Source organism: Seriola aureovittata, chromosome 23 (genome assembly GCF_021018895.1).
Source record: "Seriola aureovittata isolate HTS-2021-v1 ecotype China chromosome 23, ASM2101889v1, whole genome shotgun sequence".
Lineage (NCBI taxonomy): Eukaryota > Metazoa > Chordata > Actinopteri > Carangiformes > Carangidae > Seriola > Seriola aureovittata.
In genome coordinates this window covers 7,969,555-7,986,506 of record NC_079386.1, presented here as the reverse complement: position 1 = coordinate 7,986,506, position 16,952 = coordinate 7,969,555, and the positions used below count along the sequence as shown (strand labels likewise).

Below are 16,952 nucleotides of genomic sequence, written 5' to 3'. Positions count from 1 at the left end.
AAAAGACAGGATTAAATGATCCAATTAATGACAGCTGACTTCCATTTAGCTGCTTCAGTTTCAGGGTCCTGGTGTTGAGCATGCCGGCTCACTATCGCACTGCTATGGCTTCCTGGGACATTCAGGCTATTTTTAATATCTTCAGCACATTCCTCAGCTCCTGCTGACAGTGTGATGCTGCTATTTGGACCTTCAGTTGTTGTCTTATTTAATGTCTTATTTACATCCTTCTTTGGATTGTGGGTTCAGAAATAAAACCCTTCTGGTCGTTTTTTCCCAGCAGCCATTTTGACATGTCAAAACACTATGAAGAAAAAGTGTAAGGATTCTAAAATTATGAGAAATATTTTACAAATAATGCAATAAAGCAGCCCCGTTAGCAGCTATCTATTGACAATGACAATTTTATAGAAATATCTAAATGAAATAAAAAAATAATAATGTATAATATAATAATAATATAAAAATAATACTATGATCTACATAGAAAAATATTTTTTCTGGCTTGTCAGAAAATTAAGTTTGAGACTTAGCTTTAGTAGTGGAGGCTTCAGAAATAAACCTTTCATTTGAATTCAGTGTTGGTCATTTCATGTCATTTTTACAATCTTTTGACATCCAGTTGCAAATGTCAGGAACACATGATCCATAAACCATGTGCTTATTTCAATTTCAAGGCAAGGAACTAAACTATTGTTCTGGTTTTAAAGTGTAAATATACATATCTTTTTTATTTTATCTTTTGATTTTCCTTCAAGATCTCTCATTTATTTCACTCAAAACTTTTTGTTTGGGCATTCATTTCATTTTCATTATTTGCATTTGGTCCTATCTGTGAAGTCTACATGGGTATTTGGCCAGATACTGTACTATATTATTTACTGACTTTGTCATGTCATGCTAAGAAAAAGCTGTCCTTTACATGATTACATCAGACTTACCGTGTTATCATGTCCCCCAAACCAAAGTATCATGTCTATCCACAAACGTTATCCAGGAGTTTGAAAAAGAAGTTTGTTTAAATAGTCGTCACAGTGCTACCAGTGACGCTTATTACAGCAACTCTGATGATTTTCCTCTTTACACACTGAAAGGTTTTTAAGTGTATGATAGCAGTTTGAATTAACCCCTTGGTGATTCAGATTGACTCACTGTTAGCAGTGGACGGAGACATGTACAATCAGTTTCCAGTGAAAGGTGCAGAGGAGCAGTCATGGATTACCATGAAAGATCTGTGAATACCTGGAGGGATGAAACACACTTCTGAGGAAAGATCAGACATGGATAAGTCTGGAAAGTCATTGAATAACATCCAGATAAAGTGGTTGATCTGGAAACATGTGAATCTATACTCTATACTGTGGGGAAGACATTTTTTGTTCACCATGAACAAAATGATTTCTAAGGAATACGCAGTGATGAGAGTGTGCAGAAAAACACAAGGGAAGATCCAAGTTAGCAGAAAACTGTTCTGTACTTCTGCAGGAGTTATTGCCACAAACACCACGGGCAATATTTTAGCATGGAAATCACCACCAAACATTTATTAACCTCAGTCTGTGGAATTTCATGCATGTCTTGTCATGTTTAGAAATCCAACACCATGTAAAATCTCACCCACATGCTACTTGCCCCTTTGGGTTTCTGTGTAACATTGCCCCTCCACCAGTATTTTACCAGTGGCCTGATGGGATTAATTGGTTTTGATGTTATTTAATTTTTGCCTCCGGCTGCCCTTTGAGAGTCAGTGATCTGAACAACGTCAAAGTGTTGCAAAGCCTGATATCTACTGACTCAAGAGTCAGTCACACAAGCGCACCGGGTTTCTGGTATCTGCTGTACCTCGGAAAACCCCCTCTGTTATCTCATAACATCTGCTGGTTGACATTGTGTAAAGCTAGGGATGTTTGACTCATGAAAAATATTTCCAGTTAATTTTAGGAAAATAAGAGCATATAAACATAGAGGTAGAAGGAAAACTATGAGGCGCATTTCTATGGAAAGCCAAAAGTAGAAATCTTTGAAACTGCTGGAGCACATGTGTGTGGGTGGACTAACAGGACTCTGTCACAGTGCTGATTGCGTCATTATTGCTCTTAGTCACAATGAAGTATCAGGGTTTGATCTCAAGAGGGCGCCCTATTCCACAACTCGTCTTCATGCATAAAGAACTGCATGAGAAGTGAATATGAAGCAAATCACTGCCCTTGTAGAGAGATGAAACACAATATGGAGGATGTTTCCCCTTGTATTTTACACTGCAGATTGCTGTATGAGATCATTTCTGAATGATGCTGAATATCATCTTTTTTCAATACAGTTGGGGAAAAACCTCTCACTAATAGGGATCTCCATTATTTTTTAAGTAATTATCCGAACAAAGTGATTGATTTTCACTAAAATCCTCCATGGGAATTGAAGGCAGCAGCAGACAATGGAGAAAAACAGTGGCGGTGCATTCATTTAACATCTGGAGGAATTGTTTCTTTCTTATGGAAAGATTCAAAGAAGACAAAAGCTTGATCAAGACTTGGACAGGCGTGTGTCGTGTGACACATTTTTGCATGACTACACATATTTTTTGTTTATATACTGCATGTGTGGGGCTGTGTACTGGAGGAATTCACCTTAACTGGCAATGGAAATAATCTGATATATATTTAATTAAATGCTACAGTAACTGAAACTCATAAGAGACAAGTTAAAGAGTGCAACATCCATTTAGCATTACTAAGTAAGCTATTTACTCTTAATAGATGGTCTATATTTTGTAATATAGTTGTCCACAGATATGACTTTTAAGTGTTTATTAACGTATCTATTAACTATAACTGCTCACACACATGAAACACATTTAACACAGGTGGAAAACCATTTCACGTGTGAAAATGTCCACATGTATGCAGTATAACTTAGCTGTAATTATATCTAATGATATGCGCTTACACACATGAACAAATGATGGGTTACAGTTGTTAATAGATACATTAATAAACACTTTAAAACTTATTCACATTTGTAAATGTAATTAAAAATGACATTTAACTGTACTAATAGTGATGTAAAACCAGTAAACATGTTGTTGCATATTTGAATTATCATCTTTATTTGTTTTATTATATACTTTGTGTTTTTACATAAAGAGACATATTTCTTTTACACATATAGATAATATGGTTAATTTGTATCTGTATATATGTACACCTTAAATAAATCTTACATTAACACCAAGAAATAAAACATTTACAGTGCAAGAATGTTCATTAGTGGTCAACTTTCACGGTGGCTTACCCTGGAAACCACTTTCGATGCCAAGTTTGCATGCCAAACCGTTCTTTCTCTTTGTTGTTTTTTTTTTTTTACATTCTCACGCTCATTCATGCTCTCACAAAAAACATCATGGGAGCTGTGGGGAAAGAAAAATAAATACGTTCATGTCTTGACAGGAGGGTTTTTAGGGTTGAAAGTGCATAGATACAGTATGCACATGTGACCGTAGTGGTAGGTCAAACGCAAGCAAATTACCTCTTAACCTGTTTACACAATGGTTCGATATTTTGGGAAATTACTTTCCACCAAGAGTTAGATGAAAAGATTTGCACCACTGTCATGTCTGCACGGTGAACAAGAAGCTTCTGCTAACAAATGATTGGCTTAGCTTTTGCAGAAAGGAAACAGCTAGTTTGGCTTTCTCGGCTCACAATGAACCCCCTCATAGAACCACACGTGTTGCTTTTCCACTTAAAGCATAAGTTGCTTTGGAAACTTCAGTGGTTCTGGTGATTAAATTTAGTTGGTTTCGACACAGCTCGGCAAGTTGTTTCCTCCTGTTTCCAGTTTTTGGAGCAAAGCTAAGCCAACCAGCTTAGCTTCATATTTACTACACAGGCATAAGAGAGATGGTATCCTCTCACCAACCCTGTGGCAAGAAAGTGAACACGTGCATTTCCTAAAATGTTTAACTGTTCTTTCGAAGAGAGGGGCGAGTAGAAACTAGAGGTGAGATGTGATCATGTTCAGGACAGTGTGTGGGCACTCTGAAGGAAGAGTTTAATGGCAAATGTGCACAGGAGAATTTCACAAAGTACATGAGTCATCATAGAGGCCTTAAATTGAATCTTTGAATCTTGGTGGTGAAAATGTACAATATGAGAGCACGCTACACATAACAGTTTAACATATGAGTTTGCTTTATGCAGGTATCATATTTTGCTTTTTCCTGTGCATTTGCAACCTGAACCAAATGTCAGAAACCACTGTGGCAAAAATCACACACAAGTCCTACATTTGTTATATCCGAGGAGGCAATATGGTATTTAAAGCCTTTATTTTCTTCCCAGAAACTGAATTGAACTGGCATGTTTACACTTTAATGTATGCTAATCAGATTTTGAGTAGTCTAAAAATAAATGCTCTTATTTTGCTGAGTAATATCATGATACAAGGGGCCACCAGCAGACAGTATCTATGTCTGTTTCCATCCACTATTGCAAAAATATAAATCAAAGTGAATGAAATACATTTGTGAACCATTTGGTTATTGCAAAAAACTGGACTTCATATTTACAAAGTAAAGTTCTTGGTGTTATTCTCTGAATTGATGCATAAAAGTGAACATATATAGTTGGATAAGCTCAGCTGTACAGTCAGTGGGTAACCAGCCCAAATTCCTTGCATGCATTTTTCCTCAAACATTCAGAGAATCTATTTACTATTATTTTACAGTTAGTTCCTACTAAGCTGCTGTACAGTGGCTGTGTTGAGGTAAAGCGGGTGTTTCTGGCCAGCTCTAACAGGAAGGGGTTGTAGGTTAGTTTTAGGAGAAATAGTCCCCCCGTTTTTTTTTTTCTCGTGGGGGGTTTTGGACCACGTCGGACAGGAAGGACAGCGGGGGACAGACACATGAAGGGGTGGGTGGGGGGTGCAATTTTCAACGGTGACACACACGGTATATTGCTGTTAAATCTGTGGTTTCCACATTCTATGTAGCTTAAAGAGAGATTGTGATTATGCTTTCTATTTCCAGTATAAAACACACATTGGTGTATATTTTTCTTTTGCAGTTAGTTGCAAAATACTGGTAGTATTACCTGTATTCATAGATAAATTTAAGGAATGGTCATTGTGTGATAACTTCAAATGCAGTTTGCACACATGCACACAAAAGCACCTTTGATTCGAAAAGAAATTGCACAAGTTTGATAGATATCATTGACCATACATGTTGACATTTTCTACATAGAGACTGAACACGGGTTTGCATTAAGAAGTTATGAAACATGTTTGAAAACATTTTGGTATACAACTTCTTAAATGTTGATTGGTATTATTCACCTGCAAGTGTATTTTTTTTTTTAACATGCAGTTGACTCCTTGAAACTACTACCCCAGGAGCTTGACTAGCCGGTGAGTTGAGCCCAGTTCTACTGTGAACAAAGCACTACACATTGACTAATCTAAATCAACCATGACGCTTAAACACTGTTAAGTTTTTTCAAATGTATTATTTTGACATTGACTTCATTATGGAACTTTAATGAGCCTAAATTACTCATGCTTTTTTTCCCCAACCAGTGAAAGATATTGAAGGCTAGCATATATTTTGAGAGGCTAAACTTCAGTTAGGCTTTTTTTTTCTTGCCTTTATCAGTCGGTGCGTGTGAAGCATGAGAACGTCTGTACAATTAGAACGTGTGTTCAGTGGCAAAAGAAAAAAAAAAAAGAAAAAGAAAAGAGGAGCAGATTGTCAAGAGGACTCTACACCAACTAATACTGCTACAGTACATCTAATGCTACTTCTATAGATTTCATGAAAATGAATCCAAAAATTTTAAAAAAGAAGAATCCTCTGAAGTAACATTCAGTGGTGAAAAAAACTGGCAGGGGAGAGGGGAAGCTTAAACCCGTCACTCAGACTGGGCACAGATGAATTTACAGAAAAGGAAATAACACAGAAGAATTTTGTCTGCCCAGCAATTGTCTTTCAAGAACAGCAATCCCTTGTTGCTCAGGTGCGAAGCCCACAAGAGAATCTTTTCGCTAGATACCATCAGACGAGAAACACGTTGGGAACAAAATCTTCATCCACACGGTCTGCCTTTTCCCCATCCACAAATTCCTCTTCGCTCTTGGTGACAGCATCTTAGTCTGTTGAACTAGTTCGAATATACTTGCAATTTTCAGCTCAGTCACTGCATTTGTTATTAAGAGTTTTATTCAGTGTATCTTTAGTTTTTTTTTCCCCCAAAAGTTCACAGGAGGTCATTCTCCTCAACCTACCATGCGTAGTCTTGATTTCAGCTCATCTAATGGCATAATGACACTAATGGCATGCATAATGTTTCTATATTTGGCTGATACACCTATAACTCCCCTCACCTGCCAGTTAAATAAGAATCATAAATAAAAATCCACTCAGGTTCGGCCTGTGCTTAACCAGCCAAGCCAAAGTCTCGTGCCCTTGTTTGTTTAACTGCTCCCCGCCACCACCTGCTCACTGAACACATCAGTAGATTCCTTTTTTTTTTTTTTTCATATTTTTATATCATTCTTTCGTCCAGTTCTTCTTTTATTCCTGGGGTGAAGGATCACAAAGGTCAGGTGACAGTGATGGCAGACAATAAGGATGGTTGTAGTGGTGATAGTGGTGGTGGTGGTGACGAGGGAGAGGAAGTAGGTCCTCAAAGGTCCTCAGACGGACACCGGACAGCTAATGGCCTTGTCCTCCAGCATGACGCTGACCACTAGGAAGACAAAATACAGCATGAACATGATGAAGCCGAGCAGCTTGCTCATGCGCCACTTGCACGCGGCAATGGAGATGATGACGAAGAGGAGCATGAGGAAGAGGAGCACGATGGCACAGAAGAGGCCGTTGGAGCTGACTTGCACCGGACTCATGGCGTTGAAGAAGGACCAGAGGAGCCAGGGGAATGGCAGTCTGCAAATACACAAACACTTGTCACATATTTTCCATTTACATTAGGAAATTATACTTGTCAGCTTGTAACTTGCCAACATTTACTCTCTTATTAAAGATTTTATGGCGTCAAACCTTCTCAAATGAGGCAACATATTGAGACAGTTTTTATTGTAAATACTTTCAAGTTGCTCACACTCCCTAGAGCATAATTTAATATGCAGACAATGTGACTAAAAGAAATCTGTAAATCAGACAAAACCAAATGAAAGAGCAACTTGGCAACAGCTGAGAATCCTGTTTGCGCTGATCTACGATGGTTTGATTTCTCTCTTCTTGCTTTATTAATAAAGCAGAATTTATAGTTGTGTGGGTTTCGCCGTATCTTTGGAGCATATGCATGTACATCAAAACCTATTATTATGTAAATACAGTCACTATAGGGTGTATAATTAAAGAACTATATAGCTAGATCTTGTACAATACATTTATCCATCTAACTTTAATATTACCGAAATACTTCTTACATTGTTGATCTACAACGATTCTGCCTGCACAAATGATGCTGGATTAGCTCTCTGAGTATAGACCCGTTAAAAATGATCGCTCTGTCTCACTGCTTCTCTCAAAACTACAAATCCAAAAAATTTGCTTTAACAACAGTAACCAGACTCAAAATCGCATACCCAACAGTAATGTCGAAGATGTTGGAGCCAACGGAGCTGGATACAGCCATATCACCCAGCCCCTTGCGTGCCACAATAACACTGGTGATGAGGTCAGGGATGGAGGTTCCAGCTGCTAATATAGTCAGGCCCATAATCTCCTCTGTAATCCCGATGGTCTCTCCAACCTGCAAAAAAAAAAAAAGAAAAAAAAAAAGGAAACTAAGCTTTTGGGTAAATAAAACCTAATCTTTTGTTCCAGCTATTTTTAATTTTCTTGTGATTCTTGGGAGCTGATGGAGGTGACAAAACTGACTGCAGCCTCTCTGTTTTGAATAAGACAGTATTATTTATAATACTTCTATAATAGTATAGTATATTCATAATAATTTATGATTGGGTGGATTATAGAATTGGTTTCATTTTAAATGTCAAGGACAGGAAATTGGGAGAAAAGACGGCTGCGTCTTGCCTTTGTTTTTTGACAATGATTATAATTATATAAAACCATTATTATTGCTAATGGACTGCTGTCATGATCACACTTATTTTCATTCACTTATTTTTACAATACCATGATGTCCTAAGAAGTAAACAGGCCTTTGAGAACTTTGTACCTGGTGAGCCCACCACACCATCAGGTATGAGAAGGCTGCAATCCAGCAGATGGCTCCCAAGAAGGTGACGGGGAAGAACTTCTTTGACGACTGACAGACAAAGAGAAAAGACAGTGAATAGTCAATTTAGCAGCAAATGCAGACTCATCCAGATAAAACTGATGACACGCAACACACACCTGTTTCCTGACGTCAGGCAGCGTTAGCCACAGGGGGAGGACGATAGGCATGATGAAGAGGTAGGTGAAGCGCTTGCGGTTGGATTCGGGCCAGGACAGGCTCAGAGGCTGGTCCTCTTCCTCCTCATCCTCGGCCTGAGAGGGGACAGGGGAGAAAAGAAAAAGGTCAGGAGATCAGAACGGGCAATACCCCTTAGAGCATGCACTTTGTTTATTTTAGGATGTCCTGTTCGGGTGTCCACATAATTTAATTTACCATATGGGAATAAATATCACACAATATGAGGCAAAGCACTGAGCAACACCGAGCTGAGTCGTGCTTTTTGCATGTACCTACAGGAGTGTCTGAAAAATTCATTACACTCCAAGTGTCTGTTTAGCTTGATATTTTGTCTCATTGGGATAGACCTCTCCATAGCAGCTATCCGGAGTCAGGCGGTACTCTTGCAGCACAAGCACTTCAAGAGAGAGAAGACAGCAGAGTTCTGCAGAAATTGATGGCAGGACCTGGTTGTGCACGTGCCTTTGCTCTGCTGTGACCTTAAGACAGAGGAGTCTGATGACTGTGATTTGGGAGATTGCACTGAGCCTGAAGGGCTCTGCCTCTCCAGTCATCAGGGGCTCATCACTACTGACTGCTGATTCTGGCTGCACCGGCAGACCCCCGGGGTCTGATTGGACCTGCCACTGGAATGCCAAGTGAGCCAAAGACTGTCACCTCTCTGGATCAGCCCCAAAAAGCTGTCACTGTCTGACAGGGAAAAGGAAAAAGAAAGAAAACTGAATTATCTTTTCATATACCTGTTTGGTTTTGTGCCTACTTATGTAAAATCAGACTCTCAAACAAACACTCTGCTTCTTGTAAACTTTGATGGTACAACAACAAAGCCTACTGAGAGTGGAAAGATGTCTTGGGTCCCTTTGTATCCAATTATACAGGATGCTAAGGAGCCGTGGGGACCTGTGGAGGACAGGTCCACACATGCAGATCTCAGCAGAACACACTGATAACCTAGAATTAGTCTCTTGTCATTTTGACAGTGACATTAGCAAAGTGTAAAAAAAAAAAAAAAAAACACGCAGCAAAACAGTGCAAAAGGCATACAGTAGGAGGAAAAACAAAAAGTAGGACAGATGTTGATAACAGATGTTGCTCAGTAAATAATCATTTTCTCAAGAAAATAATTTAAGTCTTAACTGCTTTAATCATGTCAGCTAAGCGTGCCCAGAGAGTGAAGCAGAAGTCTTTAAAGATGGCTACTGCACGAATCATGAATCATATGGAGCTTATCCTGCTGTGACAGCTACTGCTGTTGAGTATTGCCTGGTAACCTTGGTAATCAGAGCTGCCAAACAAAAGGCAGTGCTTGCATCACTTATGTTCAGCATCCTGATTTCTCCTCCTCTCAATATCCAGATGGCTGTATTGTTGTCTGTTAAGAGGCCTAAAACCAAAAACCTGAGGCTTTGTGAAGATCGATTCTGAACCTAATCCAGTGTTTTTCAGAGATGTAAAGATATGCGGTTTTCATTAGTGTTACTATGTACTGATTCCAGTGTCTGCCAGATATTAATAGCAACAAAAGCTTCTTATGTGCTAACAGGAAAAGCTGCATTATATTGCAGTTTGCCCTGACGCTCTTTCATGGGTATGTATACTGCATGCAGGTGAGTCCAGGTATTTCCGGCTGACATCACACACCACAAGTCTGTCGGTTGTCTATTTATGATTTGCTTTACTTGCTTTCTGTGCTAAAGTACCCCATAGAGCTGGCACTCACTCCTCTGACTTGGTTCCCAAATGCCAGCCCCTTGGGGGCCCTTCCTGCCCTGTGGTGCCTCAGTCGGCAACACTGCCAACTCCAAGCTTAAAGGCACTGACTTTTACCAGGCTCCACAGAGCTGCAAGGGGAGGCGTGACATTTGCTTTATTTTTTTTTTCCACCTGGAGGGAAGCGTTGGTGCTGGCCCCTGGTGTGAGGCAACAAAGCGTGCAAATGGTTAAAAAAAATGTCCAAAGAGCTGCAAAGAGGCGGCTGATGGATTACTCTGTTGATCCAACTTGTAGTAACATGGAATGGACAAAAGCAAATATCTGTCTGAAATGACTTACTATTCTTTCTCAATATGCTAATCACACAGCGCAGGTGTGAGCTGAGACCATAGAAAGCAGCGCTCCAGGATGCACACAGTTAAAAATCAGATCCTTTAAGTGTTTGTGTGTGTTTTGTGGAAAAAAAAACATTGAATTTTCATCATGTACCTGATTGTGATGCTTTTCTCCACTAACTAGACTCATTTCTTTTAATAGTTAGACTATTTTTGTCACATTTTTTACACGACAGTTTCATCTCTTTGTTTTATTCATTTTTTTTGGCCCCAGCTGGATATGAAATTTTCATTCAATTTAGCTAAAGAAAAGCAAACACATAAAGAAAGGATAAACACATGATACACACAAGGTTTTTTCAAATCCTTTTAGTTGTGATAAAGTCAGTAGGATGAGTCATAAGATCCTGTCGGTTACGATTTCCTTTAGTTTCCCAGTATGTTATTTCAAGAAATGATTACAGGAGCTTTACACACTCATAAATATTCAAAATGTGTGTTGAAAGTAGAAAATCCTGAACATGTTTTTACAGAAAGGCAATTTGCTGTAAGTCATTGACTGAATATGCTCATCATTCACTTTTATTCAAAATAAACCCCTTAATTTCTGCTGTTTTGGGAAATATGACAATTTATGATCATTTGTCTCAGCACAGCTCTCAAGGGTTTTAACAAAAAAAAATGAAGCTGGGAAATTGTGCTAGAAGTCTGCTGCAGATTTTAATTTGACCTTAACTATCCCCTTATTCCCCAATCTTGGTTGCCAAGGCATCCAGGAGGAATTGAACAATTAGTATGACGGGGCCTCTGGCGGCATATGAAGGTGTGAGCTGTTTCCAGCTACTTCCTGGCTGACACAGACAGGTGCACTGTGGGACAGACCTCTAAAAATAGCAGCATGTGAGAATTTGGCATGCCAATAAGCGTTCAGCTCCTCCAAAATCTGTGAATCACCACCTGAAAAAGGTGTTTCTGTGTTCCATCTATCAGGTTTTCCACCTTCACCTTTTGAAGCGAGTCTAAAAATTGTCTGCATTGCCTACTTTGTTTTTATAGACACAAATATTTTCAGCTTCAGGGGAGTGATGACAGTTTTATCAGAAAAGACTATTATTAACCCAAGAGTGCGAGATCAATCTGAAAACAACTTGGTGCAATGGAATAAATCAATACACACATGGCTATGTTGCGAGTCAGAGCTCATCTTTAGGTGTTTCTTGTACAGACTATTCTGAGATCCTCCTATATGTGTCCTCAAAGTGCTACAGTCAATCTACAGTATTAGTAAGTAAGTGCAGAAAGATCTTTTTCTTTGAAGAATTTTTGGTTCCGACTACACAGTGTACTAGAAAAGTCATATTCATAGACTGGGCTTTGATTCAAGGATGCATCGTGCAAGATTAAAAACCTCCTGTCCCTCCAGTATTGTGGAGGCCTTTGGATGAAAAGCTACTGGCCACATTACAGTTTATTTGCAAAACCTTTACAAATTCCTGCAACACAAGATCATTCGAAAGAAAAAAAGAATGATATTAAACCGAGTTAGCAGCTTGAATCGAGGTAAACGGCATCAGATTAACCCAGTCTATAAAATTTATTAAGAAAGATTATTGTGAAAATGTGGGAGCCTACAACTCAGAGCTGAAAACCATTTTGCAAGATGAAAATCATTTCAAATACTGAGGAATAGATTTATAAGAAAAATGAGGCAGCATTTGTGCATCTCAAATCTTCAACTGAGCGCATCAAACCTAATTGTGATACTATTTACGCCTGGCATTTATTCTGCTAAAATCTTTACATGTATTTACACACTTTAGTTACCTCTTTATATAGTAGTTTACACTGAATGTGGCAAAGTTTAACATTCATATGCAGGATTCAAATGGTGTGCACAGGGGGATTCACAAAAGATGTAGCATGCACGCATTGCGTTGGCACAAGAACAGCTTATAAAGAACACAAGTTACATGAGTTGCTCATCTTCATCTGTTGTATTTTTTACAGAAAATTTGAAAAGATTTCCCTGAGGAGTTCCTGAGATATTGGGCCAAAACTGTGTTTTGTGTGGTCACAGTGACCTTTGACCTTTGAGCACCAATATCAAATCTAATCAGTTCGTCCTGGCTCCCAAATGAATGTTTGTGCCAAGTTTGAGGAGCTTCTCTCAAGGCATTACAGAGATATCACATTCACAGGGCCATAACCTTGTTAAGTGAGGTCACCGTGACCTTGACCCTTGACCTTTGACCACCAAAATGTAATAAGTTCATCCTTTAGTCCAAATGAATATTTGTTGAATTTGAAGAAATTCCCTCAAGGTGTTCCTGAGATATTGCGTTAACACCATGATGAAAATACAACTTTTCACAGTGTTGAAAAAGAGTAGCAGGGTCCAGTTTGTCTTGGGGTTACTCTTGGTCATCGCAATGTAACGAGTGAGAATGACCAACACGCCTGTCTCTTCTGCCTGCTTCCTTCTCAGTGTGCCACTTTGAATCGCTGCCCTCTTGCAGCAGGACCGTCTGCTGGCCCGGCGGGTCGCCGCGTCCCACCCTCATCGCTCATGCCAGTACAACAGCTTCGGCGGCCGTTTTAAGACTCTCTGTGCCTGGCCGTACGTCAAAGACTGTGTGTGTTTGTGCTGGGGCATGTGGGAGAGTGTGTTTGTTTCGAGCACCCAGCAGCGGGGAGCAGCAGGTGAGTGAGGAGTGTGATTACAGAACTCAGTGGGAGTAGGCGGGTCTTTGGCAGGTCTGGCTGAAGATGGAGGAACTCGCCCAAGTGCATGCTGGGAAATTATCAGCAGTAGTGACCTGTGTCATAGTCAGCGCAACCTTTGCATCAATCACACTCAAGGTGAAACACATTCACAGATGAGAGGCATAAAATATTCATAAATGCCTCTCTGACTTAGATACCAGTCTCTCAGGTTTGTTGCCTTTTCATAACACGAGCCAGTTCGTTGGCTCGGGAATATTTTGGGTGGGGAAAAAAAAAAAAGAAAAAAAAAAGAGTTTGGTAGCATGGTGTGTACATGTTCATTTCCTGTGATTTCTTACCGTCTCCCCCTCTTGCCCCGCCGTTCCATTCATGGGTGGTGTAACTTCCACTTCCACACTGGAGCTGTTAGGAAGGTTCTTGTCTGTGGGACATTTGAAGAACAATTAAAACAAAAAGCATTTAAAGGAACAAAAGCTGTCATTGCTCCAAATAGACACAAGAGTGTGAGATGTTATGACGTGCAGCGAGGTAGGAGTGTGTGTATGTCCCTCTGTGTATGAACGTGAACGTGCTTGTCTGAGGCTGTTACCATCATCTCTCTCCCTCATCATTTCCTGGTGGCTGATATGACTCCATTTCATTTGAGGCCAGACTTAGTTAACAGCCCTTATTAAAATACAAAGAGCCGAAAGCCATGTAATCAGGTGATAAAACTATAATTGCCGTGGAAATTGCTTTAATCCGAGTGTGGTTGTCACACAATTAGAAACATTCACAGATAGATAATGTGACTTGATACAACTATCATCCAACACACGACCTCACTCCTTTGCTTGGATGCTGTGATATTACAGATAAAATGGGATATGAATCTAATCACATGCATAATACACCAAACTAGTCAGACAGTAAATCTTTTCCTACAGACACCACAGGCTAAATTTAAGATATGTGAGGCCTGAAAGACCAGTCATGCATTTTGATTAAGATGGTAATATGTTAATGCGGTTCCGTTAGCATAATTTTGCCTTGTTGATAAACATCTATGTCTCGCTTTGATTCTGCTGCTCTGACTACACTGATGTCATGAAAGCGCTTCCCCTGGCCTCCTGTGTATCCTTTGGTCCGGTGCTCTTTGAAGTGAAAAACACACATAAATAACACTTGCCAGTGACTGTGATTGATTTAAATACTGCTTGAAGACAACACTTTCAATCAATTTGGCAGTTCTTGATAATGTCATGCTTGTTTAACATCGTATGTGATGCTCATTAACTATTTCAATGGACAAATCTAACGGCCAGTATAAGGAATATTAAGCCAGGTAATGTCTAGCCATGAAGTTTTAGTGACAGGAAACTGATATTTGTGAATAATAATCTAATATTTAATTAAAGGGACAGTTCTGGGTTATATGAATATATGGGCTCTATATACAAAAATGACTTGAGTTGAAACTGGAAGCACTCTTTGCACTTGTTTGTGGACGTGTATTGTGCATAAAACTTCAGTTTATGTACTGACTAAACAAATGACACAAAACGTGTTAATTAGTGAGCTTTAGAGGTGCTGCTGAGTTTTGTTACCTTTGCACGGAGCTAGGCTAGCTGCTTCCGCCTGTTTCCCAATCTTTATGCTAAGCTAAGCTAACTGGCTGCTGGTGGTAGCTTCATATTTAACATACAAACACAAAAGAGGTATTAATCACCTCATCTAACTCAGCAAGAAAGCCAAAATTGCAAACTACTCCCTTAACATCGGAGGAACATAAATGTATCTAAGACCTTTTTTACCTGAACGGCTTGCTACTCCATTGGCCTTCTCGCTATCCTCCACTTGGCATTTCTTTTTAGCGATCTTGTGAAGGATGGATGCCTTCTCTCGAAATTTACCTGCAAAAGAATGGCCGCAGTGGTCAAACAAGGAACAAAGCGCTGAACACTGCAGCATCTTCAAAGCCTCTCGGCCTCATCCCAGTCAGAGCTCCTTCGCTGTCACCTTTGACCCCAGAGAGGTCACATTTCAAAAAGCACAGTACAGGCAAGGCAGTGGCTGTACACAAAAGTGCCATTCAAACAAAATCAACAGTCAATATGACATAGCATATCATATATTGATGATCCTGCAATGTCCTGGTCCTTTGTGGAGGCAAAACCAGCAGGGAGAGAATCTATTGTGAAGAGATCTGCCTTCTGGAGGTCAGATACACTCCTGTTCTTGTTCAGTTCTCAGATAAAAAACTCACAAGAGATGTAAGAGGCTAGTGGGGAACTAAAAGCACTCAGTGGTTTAGCTGGGGACAGCATATAAAATATCATACACAAATTAATACAGTTCAATGATAGCTGTAATTCATATATTTAATCATTATTATAATGTCTCTTTTAGCTTCATCTGTTTTTAAGCACATTATTTGTGTGCAAAGCCTGAGGAAAACAAAAATACTGTAGCATACTGTAGCATGTGAGACACATCTGCTGGTCAGAGAATTTGAACAGATCGCATGAATGTTTCATGATAATATTAATAGTTTCCATAACTTCAGTCGTTCAGGAGAGATGATGCTGTGATGCAGTAGACTGAATTGAAACCAGTCATCAATTGAACAACACAACCTTGTGGTTTACATAAGCAGCGTGCCCTTCTGACATAATAAACAACAGCTCACGCAAGGCAATTCTGTCCTTGTTGCGATGACTAGCGATGACTGGCTGCCGGCTTGTGGAACAATGCCTTTTCCGTGAAATCCCCGCGGCCTGAAATCCCCAAACGACACACACACGAACAACAATTCAGTGCTGAGACAAGAGGAACTATGATTCAAAATCATGTAGCGCAGGTTATTAACACTTGATGGCTGTGCAGGCCGGGCATATTCAGCTGTTGTAAATTTTGTGAGTGTTTTCATTTAACAACACACTGAAATTCGGACTCATCTAGTTCTTTTGGTGTAAAACCTCTTGCGCATCATTAACCGTGTCGCTGTCATGTATCCATATTTAATTTCACTGACTTCCTATGCGTGCCAGCCTTTGCATGCTTGTCCTGCCTAGTCCCAATCAGCCCACTGCAATCAATCTGAAAGATTTTTTTTTTTTCATTTTTAGAGGGCATGGCTGATTTGTCAGTGCTTGACACAGTGACGCATCAATACGTACTCCACCCAGCCATGTCAACACTGTCTGTGACCTTCTGGCAAAATCATTAACCACCCCAAGTCACTGCCGGCCTTCCTCCTGTCTCCTCGGCCTCACTCTACATTTCTCCATCGCTTGGGTTTTTCTCACTAATCTATCTTAGGCAAACGTCATCTTTCTCTTACTTTGTCTTTTTGTTGTTTGGCATCACACAGCCCTTCCCCACCCTTCTCTCTCTCTTTTTCACACACACATGCACACAAAGACACACACACACACACACACACACACACACACACACACACACACACACACACACACACACACACACACACACACACACACACACACACACACTGTACATTTTCACAAGACGGCATCAAATGTTCCACTGCCTTGACATCACTCACCTTAGGCGGTCACTGTCAGTTGGTTGTGTATGGTAGTGAGTGTGTGTCTGTGTGTGTTCATTTGATACAAATGTGGGTGTGACACCATTGTCTCTGTTTGGATATACAAGTCTTTAATGTTGAAGAAACCCACTCTGGCATGAGGTTTCAGTACTAGCTGTGAAAACATTTCTACAAAGACCCACAAAGGCA

At 39.9% G+C, this 16,952-nt stretch overlaps 1 protein-coding gene across 10 annotated transcripts in view; it reads right to left on the bottom strand.

Annotated features, from left to right (window-relative positions):
* Positions 1-3,079: 3,079 nt before the first annotated feature.
* LOC130164183 (sodium/potassium/calcium exchanger 2-like) overlaps positions 3,080-16,952 on the bottom strand; it is a 46,299-nt gene continuing 32,426 nt past the window's right edge. For all 10 annotated transcript variants that reach the window (XM_056368726.1, XM_056368723.1, XM_056368722.1 and 7 more), the window contains 6 exons: positions 15,007-15,105; positions 13,552-13,634; positions 8,381-8,515; positions 8,202-8,291; positions 7,606-7,772; positions 3,080-6,940 (listed from right to left, as the gene is read on the bottom strand). In XM_056368726.1, the coding sequence (XP_056224701.1) occupies positions 6,691-6,940; positions 7,606-7,772; positions 8,202-8,291; positions 8,381-8,515; positions 13,552-13,634; positions 15,007-15,105 (824 nt within the window). In that variant the 3' untranslated portion in view covers positions 3,080-6,690. The remainder of the gene's footprint in view (positions 6,941-7,605; positions 7,773-8,201; positions 8,292-8,380; positions 8,516-13,551; positions 13,635-15,006; positions 15,106-16,952) is intronic.